Source organism: Salmo salar, chromosome ssa24, assembly GCF_905237065.1.
Source record: "Salmo salar chromosome ssa24, Ssal_v3.1, whole genome shotgun sequence".
Lineage (NCBI taxonomy): Eukaryota > Metazoa > Chordata > Actinopteri > Salmoniformes > Salmonidae > Salmo > Salmo salar.
In genome coordinates this window covers 12,143,496-12,156,688 of record NC_059465.1, presented here as the reverse complement: position 1 = coordinate 12,156,688, position 13,193 = coordinate 12,143,496, and the positions used below count along the sequence as shown (strand labels likewise).

The 13,193-nt window shown below is 43.5% G+C and overlaps 1 protein-coding gene across 5 annotated transcripts; it reads left to right on the top strand.

Annotated features, from left to right (window-relative positions):
- Positions 1-339: 339 nt before the first annotated feature.
- LOC106585087 (ankyrin repeat and LEM domain-containing protein 2) lies at positions 340-13,068 on the top strand. 5 transcript variants are annotated; one of them, XM_014170890.2, is made up of 13 exons: positions 340-535; positions 2,449-2,987; positions 6,037-6,231; positions 6,444-6,637; positions 6,837-7,025; positions 8,781-8,903; positions 9,007-9,070; positions 9,155-9,336; positions 9,479-9,585; positions 9,757-9,947; positions 10,149-11,031; positions 11,147-11,278; positions 11,462-13,068. In XM_014170890.2, exons 2-13 carry the CDS (start codon positions 2,465-2,467, stop codon positions 11,679-11,681), a joined length of 3,003 nt encoding a protein of 1,000 aa, XP_014026365.2. In that variant the 5' UTR covers positions 340-535; positions 2,449-2,464; the 3' UTR covers positions 11,682-13,068. The 5 variants fall into 5 exon arrangements, with proteins under 5 accessions (XP_014026365.2, XP_014026363.2, XP_014026366.2 ...); XM_014170888.2 differs by lacking the exon at positions 340-535 and adding an exon at positions 719-823; XM_014170891.2 differs by lacking the exon at positions 340-535 and adding an exon at positions 1,206-1,347.
- Positions 13,069-13,193: the final 125 nt, after the last annotated feature.

Here is a 13,193-nt window from a genome sequence, read left to right as displayed (position 1 = left end):
ATACACTGCCATTTGATAGTTAAATTGGCTCGAGGACTTATAATTGATTAGATTACCTTTAATTTGTTAATTGATCCCATGCTTCATAATTTTTTCCAAACTGGCTTTTCCGTAGCTATCTTTTATATTTGGAGATACATATCCAATTTGTTAATAGGATATCGTTTATGATAGATTACAGTGGTGGAAAAAGTACCCAACTGTCATAATTGAGTAAAAGACACCTTAATAGAAAATGACTCAAGTAAAAGTCAAAGTACTAGGTTTAAAATATATTTAAGTATCAAAAGTAAAAAATCATTTCAAATTCCTTATATTAAGCAAACCAGATGCCACCATTTTTTTTTTACGGAAGCCATGGGCACGCTCCAACATTGAGAAATAATTTACAAACGAAGCATGTGTGTTTAGTGAGTCCGCCAGATCAGAGGCAATAGGGATGACCAGGGATGTTCGGTTGATAAGTGTGTGAATTGGATTATTGTCCTGCTAAACATTCAAAATGTAACGACTCATTTTGGGAGTCAAGGAAAATGTATGTAGTAAAAAGTACAATGTTTTCTTAATGAATGTATTGAAGTAAAAGTAGTCAAAAATGTAAATAGTACAGATACCCCCAAGAAAATACTTAAGTAACGTTAGTACTTTAAAGTATTTACTTTACACCAGTGACAGATTATGACTGTCTGGCTGGCTAGCATGGCTCACTTCAGAGTACAGGCTCAATTTCGAGCAAGCATTATGTTAGTCATAACCTGGGTCCTTTAACATCACATTTTAAAACCGTCGTGGTGAGGACAGGATTTGGCAGGAGAACAAGGAGGTGTGCATGCTAACGTTGATTATGTTGTCATTTCAAATACTGTGAAATAAGTGACGTTTCCAAGTCAAAATGTACCAGTCGTTGCGTTAACAAAATATCATTGTGTTATCCAACTTGTTTACTCAATCTACAGTTGTCACAGCTAACTAGCTAGCTAATTGTTGTTGGTTGTACAGTAACTAGCGTATGTCTGCCTATACACGGGTAGCTACCTGGTGGTGTTTTTCTGAAGGATCAAATTGATTTTAATGTTGTGGGGGTATACTTTTCTTCGACTAGCCAAAAGTTACCCATGTTATATATGAGAAGTGTGTTGCTGGCTAGCTAGCTAGGTAGTTTTTAGGCTAGACTTCCGGTTTAACACGCCAGCAATTAATCGTGTAGGAGTGTTTTGCACCGGCTGAAAGTTTATTCCATTAATTTTGGATCCGCGCTGCCTCCCGGGCTTGAGCCAGGTGCCCGGCTCTGTGCGACTGCCAAGTCGGCACAAAACAAAATAGACTTAACTAAGCACGTGTCGTAATGTGAGTAGGATTTTGTTTTCACATGCACATTTGCTTTTGATTAAAACACTTTATCTGCCTTCCCAATGAAAACTATTTGATAATCCTAACATTTATTTTATGGAAAAGAGATGTTCTATGTTTATGAATGATGACCGAGATGCCCCCCCCCCCCTCCGTTTTTGCCTGATGAAGTGACAGGCCATAGCCGGTGTACCCCGGGCCAGAATAATCGAACCCCCCTCACTGGCATGAGCCCTGCCTTGGAAGTGAGCATGCGTACAATGTCTGGTAAACAGTGAGACGATCCAGACCGTCTTGAGCATTGTCTATTTCAACAGTTTATCTTTGCTGAATATTAAAATATATTTCAGATCATGAATGAAAATAAATGAAGGTGATGTCTGGTAAGTAGGGATGTACATGTGTCATCTGTTGTAATCAAATCTGAGTTAAAATAGATTTGTATCAGTAAAATTACCATGAAGACATGAGATATCAAATTGTTAACGCACGAAAGTAGATAACAGGAATGGCACTTGGGCGTGACACCATGCGATTGAATCGATTAAGATTCTAAATATTCCCACGCTTCCTCTGATATCGGTGATGTTAAAAAAATATCGAACGCAAAAGGCTTTAAAATGTGATTTATTCCTAGATTTTGACCAGAGCTCCCCCCCTGTGCAAATATTTCGAATCGCCCGTTCCGTTCGTTATGGCTTGCATGTTTGTGAAGCTGCTTAAAAACCAAGCGTCACGTAGGCGGGCTGCAGTGGGGTTAAGGTTTATTTTAGGGTTTTTTCATATCCAAGAGAAATCATTTGTTCTAGCCTTTGAAACCGTTACAGCTATACCTCTTTGCCCTATAATGGCAGAGCCGTACTTACGGGCTGTCTAGTATGGATCAGGCTGAATGTGGTGGACTTGTTATCAATAAGCTCAAAAGGGGGTCTGTTCAGTGTTTTTAATTCTTCCTAAATATGTTTAAAATCAATTTCCTAACCATGCAAAGATTAAGAAGTAGCCATAGGCACATTAGTCATTGTATTGTATTATACTGTCAGTGTCACTATCATTACACAGCAGTTTGACTATCAAATCCCTCCCTCCCCAATGCAGGTAGCCTAGCTGAAGCATGGAGGCGGTTCTGAGCAGGCTGAGAGGGCTGAGTGCAGACGAGCTGCGAGAGGAGTTCACCAGGGCCGACCTCAAGTGCGGCCCAATCACTGCCACCACTCGCGCCATCTTCGAGAGGAAGTTGGCCCGCGTCTTGACAGAAGCCGAGGGCAGCAGCAGCGCCACAGACACGGACAGTAGCAGTAATGCCACCACCACAGGCCCAGGCAGCAGTGCAATGGCCGCCAGTGCAGCAGGGCAGGCCAAACCGGTGCCATCATGTGCCACAACATCAGCACCCACTGGCACTGACTCTCTTAAGGTTGTCAATGACGAGGTGGACTTTGGTTACGGAATGGGGCTCAATCCCCCAGAGGAAGAGGAACTTGGCCTGACAGTAAAGTCAAGGACCCCTTGTAATATCGGTGTGGAAGACCCTGGCTCTCAGTCTAAAGCAGAGACTCCTTCAAAGACAGCACAAATGTCACCAACGTTCTTCTATGGAGTGTGTCCGTTGTGGGATGATGTCTTGGCTACAAATGGTAAGACACAGATTGTTGACTTATATTTTACATTTGTATCTTAAAGCATAATTGAGAAATAATTCATTTCAATTTGAATATTTGAAATTTTGGCCTCCTTCTAGACTCATATTATTTCATCTGTATGTGCTACAAAGCAAACTCTCATACAGTACATTCTGAAAGTATTCAGACCCATTAACGTTTTCCACATTTTGTTATGTTAGTCTTCTAAAGTGGAATACATTGTTTTTCCCCCCCCTCAATCTACACACCTTTGGCAGTGATTACAGCTTCGAGGCTTCTTGGGTATGATGCTAGAAGCTTGGCACACCTGTATTTGGGGAATTTCTCTCCTTCTTCTCTGCAGATTCTCTCAAGCTCTGTCAAGTTGGATGGGGAGTGTTAATGCACAGCTATTTTCAGGTCTCTCCAGAGATGTTAGATTGGGTTCAAGTCTGCTCTGGCTGGACCACTCAGGACATTGAGACTTGTCCCGAAGCCACTCCTGCGTTGTCTTGGCTGTGTGCTTAGGTTCGTTGTCCTGTTGGAAGGTTAACCTTCGCCCCAGTCTGAGGTCCTGAGCGCTCTGGAGCAGACTTTCATCAATGCTCTCTCTGTACTTTGCTCCGTTCCATCTTTCCCTCGATCCTGACTAGTATCCTAGTCCATACCACTGAAAAATATCCCCACAGCATGATGCTGCCAACACCGTGCTTCACCATAGGGATGGTGCCAGGTTTCCTCCAGACGTGACGCTTGGTATTCAGGCCAAAGAGTTCAATCTTGGTTTCATCAGACCAGAGAATCTTGTTTCTCATGGTCAGTCCTTTTAGGTGCCGTTTTGGCAAACTCCAAGTGGGCTGTCATATGCCTTTTTACTGAGGAGTAGCCACTCTACCATAAAGGCCTGATTGGTGGAGTGCTGCAGAGATCGCTGTCCGTCTGGAAGGTTCTCCCATCTCCACAGAGGAACTCTGGAGCTCTGTCAGAGTGACCATCGGGTTCTTGTCACCTCCCTGACCAAGGCCCCTCTCCCCCGATTGCTCAGTTTGGCCAGGCGGCCAGCTCTAGGAAGAGCCTTGGTGGTTTCAAACTTCTTCCATTTAAGAATGATGAAGGCCACTGTGTTCTTGGGGACCTTCAATGCTGCAGACAGTTTTTGGTACCCTTCCACAGATCTGTGCCTCGACACAATCCTGTCTCGGCGTTCTATGGACAATTCCTTCGACCTCATGGCTTGGTTTTTGCTCTGACATGCACTGTCAACTGTGGGACCTTTATATTGACCGGTGTGTGTGCCTTTCCAAATCATGTTCAATCAATTGAATTTATCATAGGTGGACTCCAATCAAGCATCTCAAGGATGATCAATGGAAACAGGATGCACCTTAGCTCAATTTCGAGTCTCATAGCAAAAGGGTCTGAATACTTATGTAAATAAGATATCTATTTTTAATTTGTGTAACATTTGCTAAGATTTCTAAACATGTTTTCGCTTTGTTATTATGGGGTATTGTGTATAGGTTGAGGATTTTTTTTCTTCATTTCATTCATTTTAGAATAAGACTAACGTAATAAAATGTGGGAAAAGTCAAGGGGTCTGAATACTTTCAGAATGCACTGACTGTATGAAGCTGTACCACTTGCTCTGCTATGAGTAGTACTTTGATTTCAATTAAAAAATCTGCCATTAATTGATCAATATTGAAAAATTATAAACGTGCATATTTAAAATATAACATTTGATTTGCTTAATTTTTGTATATATTGTTTAACATAATATACTCTACAGAAATTCTGGTCCTGGAGGGCAGAACACTTTTGTTTTTGTTTCTACCTGGTAGTTAACTGCGTTCACCTGGTGTCCCAGGTCTGAATTATTCCCTGATTAGGAGAAGATGAAACCCAGAAGTGTTTCAGCCCACCAGGGCGGCAATTGGGCAGCCCTGCTACAGAGTCCAATGGCAGCGAGCTTTACACCACTCCAGCCAACGCTTGGCATTGTGCATGGTGTTCTTAGGCTTGTGTGTGGCTGCTTGGCCATGGAAACCCATTTCAGGAAGCACCCGGCGAACAGTTCTTGTGCTGATGTTGCTTCCAGAGGCAGTTAAGAACTCTTTAGTGAGTGTTGCAACCGAGGATAGACTATTTTTACACATTTCAGCACTTGGCGGTCCCGTTCTGTGAGTTTGTGTTGCCTACCACTTTGCGGCTGAGTCGTTAATTCTCCTAGACGTTTCCACTTCATAATAACAGTACTTACAGTTGACCGGGGCAGCTCTAGCTCAACAGTGCTACGTTGAAAGTCACAGCTATTCAGTAAGGCCAGTGTTTGTCTATGGAGACTGCATGGTTGTGTGCTCTATTTTCTACACCTGTCCGCAACGGGTGTGGCTGAAATAGCCGAATCCACTCGTTTGAATGGTGTCCACATACTTTTGTATATATAGGGTATATGTCATATATTTGTATCTGAAAGCATAATTATTATGCTTTAAGATTCAAATGTATGTCAACAATTCTTCCTCCAAAGGAGCTATGAATACAATTTTGGGAGAGAAAAAAATATATATATATTTTTGTTCATTTTTTGTTGTTGAGGAATCACCCAAACCTGCAATTTACTTTGGCCTGTTAATCAGTCAAAAGTGTATGTAATTATTTATTTTCACACAGAAATGCAAAGGTAGAGAGAGAACTGTTGGAAAGCTAGCTATGTTGATCCAAGAATGAAGTTGACCCCGCATGCTGTCACACCACAGTCAAGGTCCAACTCAAACATTTTATGTTGTCCATGACATCATGCTGTTCAGGGGTTGTTTTTGTTTTGACTTGAAGTCAGTGGTTGAGACACATAGAACATCTGTCACCTTTATATGGCATTCTGGATCAGCATAGCGACTACAGTTTTTAGCAGTAGTAAGACTTTGAGCTGCTTTGCTTGTGATGGCATAATATCTGACCATGAGCTATTCTAAATCCAATTCTGGAATGTTTCTATTTGTAGGTAGACATCCGGAGCGATCTAAACATACATTTCAATGTTTATTTGTTCTTCCTGGTTCAGAGAGGTCCCATGTGTATGGGGATAAGAAGGAGGCTCTTCAGGCTGTGAAGATGATGAAAGGAGCTCGCTTTAAAGCCTTCTCCAATCGAGAGGACGCTGAGAAATTTGCCAAAGGGATCTGTGACTACTACCCCTCTCCCAGTAAATTTGCCCCCTGTGTCTCCCCTGTCATACCAGGCCTGGTCTTCTGCAAGGGTGAGTGTTGGGCTGAGGACAATTATTCTCTCCTCACAAAAAAGACATTAGCGCAGTACTTATTTGTACAGTCCTAGACAAATACACCAAGTCAATGCTTTTCAAGGGTATTTGGATAGCGTTTCATTTCTTGGACACACGTCCAAGTTTGAAACAAGAGTAAGCTGTTTATCGCATTCCACTGTCTCCGTCTCTCGGGTCTGTCGCATTAGACAACGTCCCTGTCGTGGAGGTAGACGCCATCAACAGGGAGAGGGCCAACAGCTTCAAAAGCCCTCGCTGCCAGGACCTGACAGCCAAGCTGAGGAAGGCTGTGGAGAAGGGGGATGAGGTGGCCTTCAGTGAGCTGGTCTGGAGCAACCCACGCTATCTCATCGGCTCTGGAGACAACCCCACCGTAGTGCAGGTGAGTCAGGGTGGAACAATAATCTTTAGTGGATGTGCGCCACCTTTAATATTGCCTATACTACTGCACCAGATTAATATACTGTAATGATATATGCGGTGTGGATGAAATCAATCCTTTTTTTTTTTTTTTTAGTTAGCAGAATAATTCATCCTAAATGTTCTCCACACACTAAATTCATTCCTCCGTGTGTTCCCAGGAGGGATGCAGGTACAACGTGATGCACGTGGCAGCCAAGGAGAACGAGCCAGGGATCGCCCAGCTCCTGCTGGACACGCTGGAGAACCCGGACTTCATGAGGCTCATGTACCCTGATGACCTGGAGGCCATGATGCAGAAACGCATCCGCTACATCGTGGACCTTTACCTCAACACCCCAGACAAGGCTGTGAGTATACTTACGATACCGCTCTCTCCAGCGGTGTAGTGGTTGTCATGGAGAAGTGGGTATTCTGAAGTTGTCTAAAAAAAGAAAACGCTATAAACGGTCCGCCCGGTGAAGGACAGGCGCCCTGTGTGAAAATGTTATTAACTGTGACATACCCACTGAATCCCATGTTGGTCTTTCACAGTCAGGCCAATCCAAGCTGTACTGTGCAAGTAGGGTGATAGTATGCCTACTATTAAAACTGATAAATGAGGCTGTCAACCAGGTCAGAAATTCACAGGTTTCTGATATTTCCCCTTTTTTCCAGATTTCCGCTCTCAATGTCATACTTTTCTTAATAGTCCAGAACAATGCTTAAAGCACGTCAGGAGACCGCTTTTGAGGTCTGCGAAAAATCTAAGACTTTTTATTTTGTAGTTAGGCCTACCCTTTAATTCAACTGCGTAGGCAACTGGCACTGTTTTCTTTGGTTAGCGACGTTTCTGTTGCAGGCGAGATGGAGTTTGTGAAAACAAATGGCCACTGGATTGATTCAAATAATCATATCATTCTGCCAGGAAGACATAGGTTACTTTGTAGCTAGTTAACATTTAATAGAGAAGGTTTTGGGGAAAGCCTTTCCATCTACCTGAAGATAGTTAGGTCTAAAATTAGCATCAATATATTTGTCCTGTTCCTGAATTTTTTTGAAACCTGGACGTTTTACTTCATATTATGGGGCATGTCTTACCTTGCTTCAAAGTAGCCTATAGCCAAAATTCCACCATAGAAATTATTATTTTATAAAGACTTTCTCATACGTGCTCTTCTGTTCTATTGGTTTTCAAATCAACTTTATTTCATTGTCTAGCAGCCAAAGGCATTATCCTAGTCAAATTAGCAACCTGTGATACAGTAGTTTCATTTCTTTCATTGTCTAGCAGCCAAAGGCATTATCCTAGTCAAATTAGCAACCCATGATACAGTAGTTTCATTTCTTTCACTGTCAAGCAGCCAAAGCCATTATCCTAGTCAAATTAGCAACCCATGATACAGTAGTTTCATTTCTTTCATTGTCTAGCAGCCAAAGGCATTATCCTAGTCAAATTAGCAACATGTGATACAGTAGTTTCATCTTTTAGATCTCCCCTCTTTTTAAATCTTAACGGATATTTCCGTCTCTGTCCATGAAACCGCTCGAATGTGCGGTCTCTGTCCATGAAACCGCTAAAATGTGCGGTGTGGCATTTTAGACCGGTGTTTTCTCGCAAATTGCATTTTGGAACATTTGCTTGTAGACCTACTGCCATGTGCACATTGCTACTCTTAAAATGTGAAGAAATGATAGTTTGCTAACATTTTTAAGCTAAACATTCTGATCTGTTCCATCAGCCTTATTAATTAGTACGGCGTATACCTCCACTCCACTACTTTGATACACAGCGTTGGGAATAAGAAGTTAGTAAACGCAATGGCCACTAAAAGAAAGTGGTTATACCTGCGTTATACCATCTACTACACCACTGGCTCTCTCCATATCTATTTTGCCTGCTGCCTTGTAGGTCTAACTGTAGGTATAACACTGAATAAGCCGGCCGTTTGTGCAGATAAAATAATAGAAAAAAATCGACAAATGATTTAAACTCTATGAAACTACTTATTGAGTGCATGGCTATTGCCTACTATGTTTAGGTTGAACTGTAACCAACTTGTGTGTTTTGGATTGAAGTGCCTCTGTTCATGCTGTATGTGTGTCACTTTGGTTGTCTGTCCCAGGGCTTTGAGACACCACTCCACTTTGCCTGTAAGTTTGGGTGTCCAGAAGTGGTGAATGTCCTGTGTTCACATCCTGATACAGATAAAAACTGCAAAAACAAGTACGACCAGAAGCCATCCGATGTGAGTTGCTCCATAAATATAGATTTTTAACAACTCGCTACCGACTGCTGATTGGTCCACATGACTACTTGATTTTCATGAAATTCTTCTGTTTCCCTGACAGGTTATTTGTGAAAGAAAAAACAAAACCCAAGAGGTGAAACAGAAGATATGTGACTATTTGGAAGGTAAGTGCACTGCCTCCCAATCACAGGACTTATGTTTTCCTATACTTCCCTATTTACCCAATAACACCTTCTCTTCTGTCACAGATCGCTGTTATATACGCCTACTGAGGGCCATAGACAACTCGTCCCAGCCTGTAATTGGTGCTCCCTGGTCACCTGAGCCATCAGAAACGCTTCCTCATTCGCTGGCTCCCAGGTTCACACGAAGTCCCATGGACCCGGTGATGGCAGTCAGGGCATTCGCTGGCCCACTCAGCCCATCTAAGGTCATTATCACATTATCTCCTTTCACCTCACACTCTTTTTCTCTTATTTTCACACTTAATTTCTTTCTTTTCTATTTTCATGTGGGAAGCTGTTGTAGAAACACAGGATGTATGTAACTTCTAATTGGTGTCTTCCTTGCAGGCAGATGAGTTCCGACGGGTGTGGAAGACACCCCCCAGAGAAAGGGCAGGCTACTTCCAGCACATCCTGAAGTCCGACCCTGACCGTGGAGCAGAGAGAGTGGGCAGGTACGTCTGGAAGTCCACAAGTTCAACAACGATGTTCTACTGTGTCGCCGTTACTTTACCAGTGCAGTCACTTTGACATTTGAATGTCTTAGAAAAAGGAAGGATACATTTTTACACCCACTACAATGTACGCACGCTTCTCCAGCAGTAGTGTGTTATGTATTCCCTTAGAGACCTTGCCAGGGAGCTGGGCCACCCCTGGGCTGAGTACTGGGACTTCCTGGATAGTTTCACAGACCTGTCGTCTGCAGACGGCCTCCGTAAGCTGGAGGAGTACCTCAACAAGAAGGAATTCAGTCAGCGTGCACACGAAGAGGCAGGGGAGAACGTAACCAGCAACCGCTTCAGAACCCCTTCCCCAGGTAATGTTACCCTCACCAGTTGCTCTTGATAAACTGTATAGCTGTGGTATTGAATTCCAATGATCAAGTTTGAGAAAGGAGAGAGATGAGATGCCGCCATCAGTCTTGAATTGATGTTCCTGTACTATTTTAGATTGACCAGTAAATGTATTTCTTGTAGCTTAACATAAACATTTTGTCCCTCCTCTCTGCCATTCACAGGGAAGCCCAAGAAGTTCTGCAACTCCATCTCGGTGGGGGCCTTCCTGGACGAGGGTGATGACGTCAGCCTGGAGGAGATAAAGAACCGTCAGAACGCGGTGCTCACCAGCATCACCTCGGCGTGTTCCAAGGACAGTCTTGCGGGCGCTGTGGGTGGGCTGGGCCTCCATGAGTTCCACATCCTGCCCGTGTCCCATCACGGCGCCGATGACCTCATCGAGACAGCCGCCGAACGAGACCTTCTGTGCTCCTCCGTGTCAGAGAGCCTCCTCTCGCCCGTCTGCAACAACGGCCTTTGTCCCTCCACGGGGGCAGAGAGGACTCACAACGGGGACAAGGGGTCCCCCCGCGCCTCCTCTTCCCCCTCCCGTCTGCTGTCGCCTATCTCCAACCTGATGGTGGAGTTTGAGAGGATGTCCTTGCAGGACGAGCTGGACGGCCTTACCAGGGACAGGGAGCGGAGGAGTAGCGGGGGACACAGGGAGGGACTCTCCCGGGACGAACTGGCATCTGGGGTGGGCCGCCTCACGCTGGGGGGTAACAGCAACGAGGACTATTTGTTTGAGAGGGGCTGTAGCTTGGAGCCTGGGGACAGGGAGAGGCGTGTGAGGGAGGGAGAGGTGGAAAACCGGGCAAGTGGTGGAAGCGGCAGCTCGGAGGAGTACTTTACGGCTGAGGAGAGCTTGGAGGCTCTGGGCCAGAGGACTAGGGGGCCAGGGACGGTGTCGGGGCGCACGCTCTGCGCCAGATCTAAGTCGTGGGATCATGGAGGGAGGGATCTGAGCAGCTCCGGATCATCCAGCTCCTATACATCCCTGGACAACTCCCATGAGTTCCAAGCACGGACCCCGCCTCGCATCAGAAGGGGACTTTTCATTGAAGGGCAAGTGATGGGGATTAGGGTGACGGTTCTGAGGTTTTTAGTTAAGGACATTAGCAAGCAACAGAAATGAAATTTTTCAACACTTTAAACTTGTCTCTCGCGTTTTGTCTTTCAGGGATTCACCAACTAAGTTGGACAGAGAGGTCCTGTCCGCAATAGAAGTCATAGACATTGACCCCTTAAAGTTCCCCAGCATTCAGAAATGGAAAAGTACAATGCAGACATACACCTCTTCAGACATGCAAAGGTTGGTTTGACGATTCTTCACAGCAACAAAAAAAAGAAATGCCCCCATAAACAGTTGTCATTGCCTGCAAGTTGTCTTGTAAATATGGAAACACATTGACAAGTGCTTAAAATGTCAACCGCTATCGTATGGAAGTAATAAACGCAGACTCTAATTATGGCTTTGTTTCTGTTTGTCTTTCAGCTGGTCCAGCCCTGTGGCGGTAAAAAGCAGCTCCAGGGTACATCGGGCCTCTCCCCTCACACACGGCTCTCCTGTCAGCAGCCTTTTGTCCCCTGCCGGTGGCCGCTTCAGTCCCGCACGGCACACAGGCTCTCCAGACTTCACCAGCACCAGCCGCTACAGCCCTGCACACGCCAGCTACATCCAGCGCATCCGCCTCAGGCACATCAACAACCCCTAACAACCCTCCCCCAGGCCAGAAACGATAGGCTACAACTCTGCCACCACGGTGGTTAAATATGCCAGAGCTCAAAACCACGTACCTAACAAAATATGCACAAGTGTCTTGAAGATTTGTATTAATGATGTATGGTAATACTATATATTGCATACATATGAGATTCTCAGTATGTTGGGTTGTGACATACACTCAGACTTTAAAGAAAAGAAACCGGTTTCCTCCAGTCTGTACTACATACTGTATGAGTGTTGAATAGACATTCATTTTATTCAGTGTGAAACACCTGTATCATAGCTCAGTCTACTTTGAATACAGCTGCACTCCCCAAAAGATTGAGTAGATGTTTGTTAAACCTCATTATAATCCTCGATAGGATTCACTAACTGAGATGTTTTTTAAAAAATAAATAATTGTAGTTATTTTTGGTATGTCAGTCAGTAGCACAAAATCAACTTTTTATTGTGTGTATTAAACCAACTGCCAGTGATTTTGTTTCTTCTCAGTTCAGGAATTGCCTTAATTGTCAAAAACGATGGACCAGTCAGTCTCCAATCAGAATTAGGCACATCCTGTCCAGTTTGATCAAAATTGATGCGTCCTGACAGACAACAGCATAGCAACCACCATCCTACTGGAGCTAGCACAACAAATGGCTGCAATGCAAACATGGGGAAAATGATAATACGCTGAGTTTTTCCATGTTTTTATTTTGTTATTTAATAAATTGAAATGTTTTCATTTTCCAGGTACCAATGTTTCTTTGTGCATCCTGGTCATATCTGTGTTGTCTTGACACTTTACTTCTCTAACGACTGTCAGTCTCACACAAAAGCTGAAAGCTTAACTTCTTGAACGCTTCTTGGCTTTTCTAAATGTGTCTGAAAAATACCAAGCTGTACATAACAGGTTACTGTAGAGTGCAACAAAGACATGTTTACTAATGTATAATCAATGGCTGACTGAATGTGCAAGAACCTGCAATAGCCAAACTAGGAAGATCGCTATCACCATTAAAATAGACAATTTACAAGCTAATCTAGAAATCAACAGCTGCCAATCCAAATTCAATAAAAATCACCCTTACTATATTGTCAGTCTGGGAGACACGAGTAATATTGAATGTGAATTTAAATCTTGATCAAAGGCACAAACTATTTCATGGAGAGGATTGTATTGTCTGTCGTACTTGTGGTGACAGATTAGATTCTGTTTTATGAATGTGGTGTTCTGCAAAAATTGCACCTAAATACTTAAATATGCTTATTGTGCTTTGGCATTCTGTGCTTTAATTTAAAGGCATAAAAAAGTTTTACTTCAACGCTAATTTTCCCCTCTGTATGTCCAGATCTTCTCATTTGCGTTCGACTAATAAATACAAGTTTCCTCACCTTTGAATTGTTGTCATTTGAGCACTTTCTAACATTGTTACTGCCTGAAATGGTGGTGGCGCTCTTGTCCTCTAACAAATGACATTGTAATTTTCAAGCTTGAGCTAACCCTATTTTAAGACTG

What these genes read in the sequence shown, in the direction of transcription:
- LOC106585087 (XM_014170890.2), top strand. Translation starts at nt 2,465, where the DNA reads ATGGAGGCGGTTCTGAGCAGGCTGAGAGGGCTGAGTGCAGACGAGCTG. An exon ending in TCAACACCCCAGACAAGGCT is followed by an intron (nt 7,026 to 8,780) that starts GTGAGTATACTT and finishes TGTCTGTCCCAG; the next exon opens with GGCTTTGAGACACCACTCCA. An exon ending in ACGACCAGAAGCCATCCGAT is followed by an intron (nt 8,904 to 9,006) that starts GTGAGTTGCTCC and finishes TTTCCCTGACAG; the next exon opens with GTTATTTGTGAAAGAAAAAA.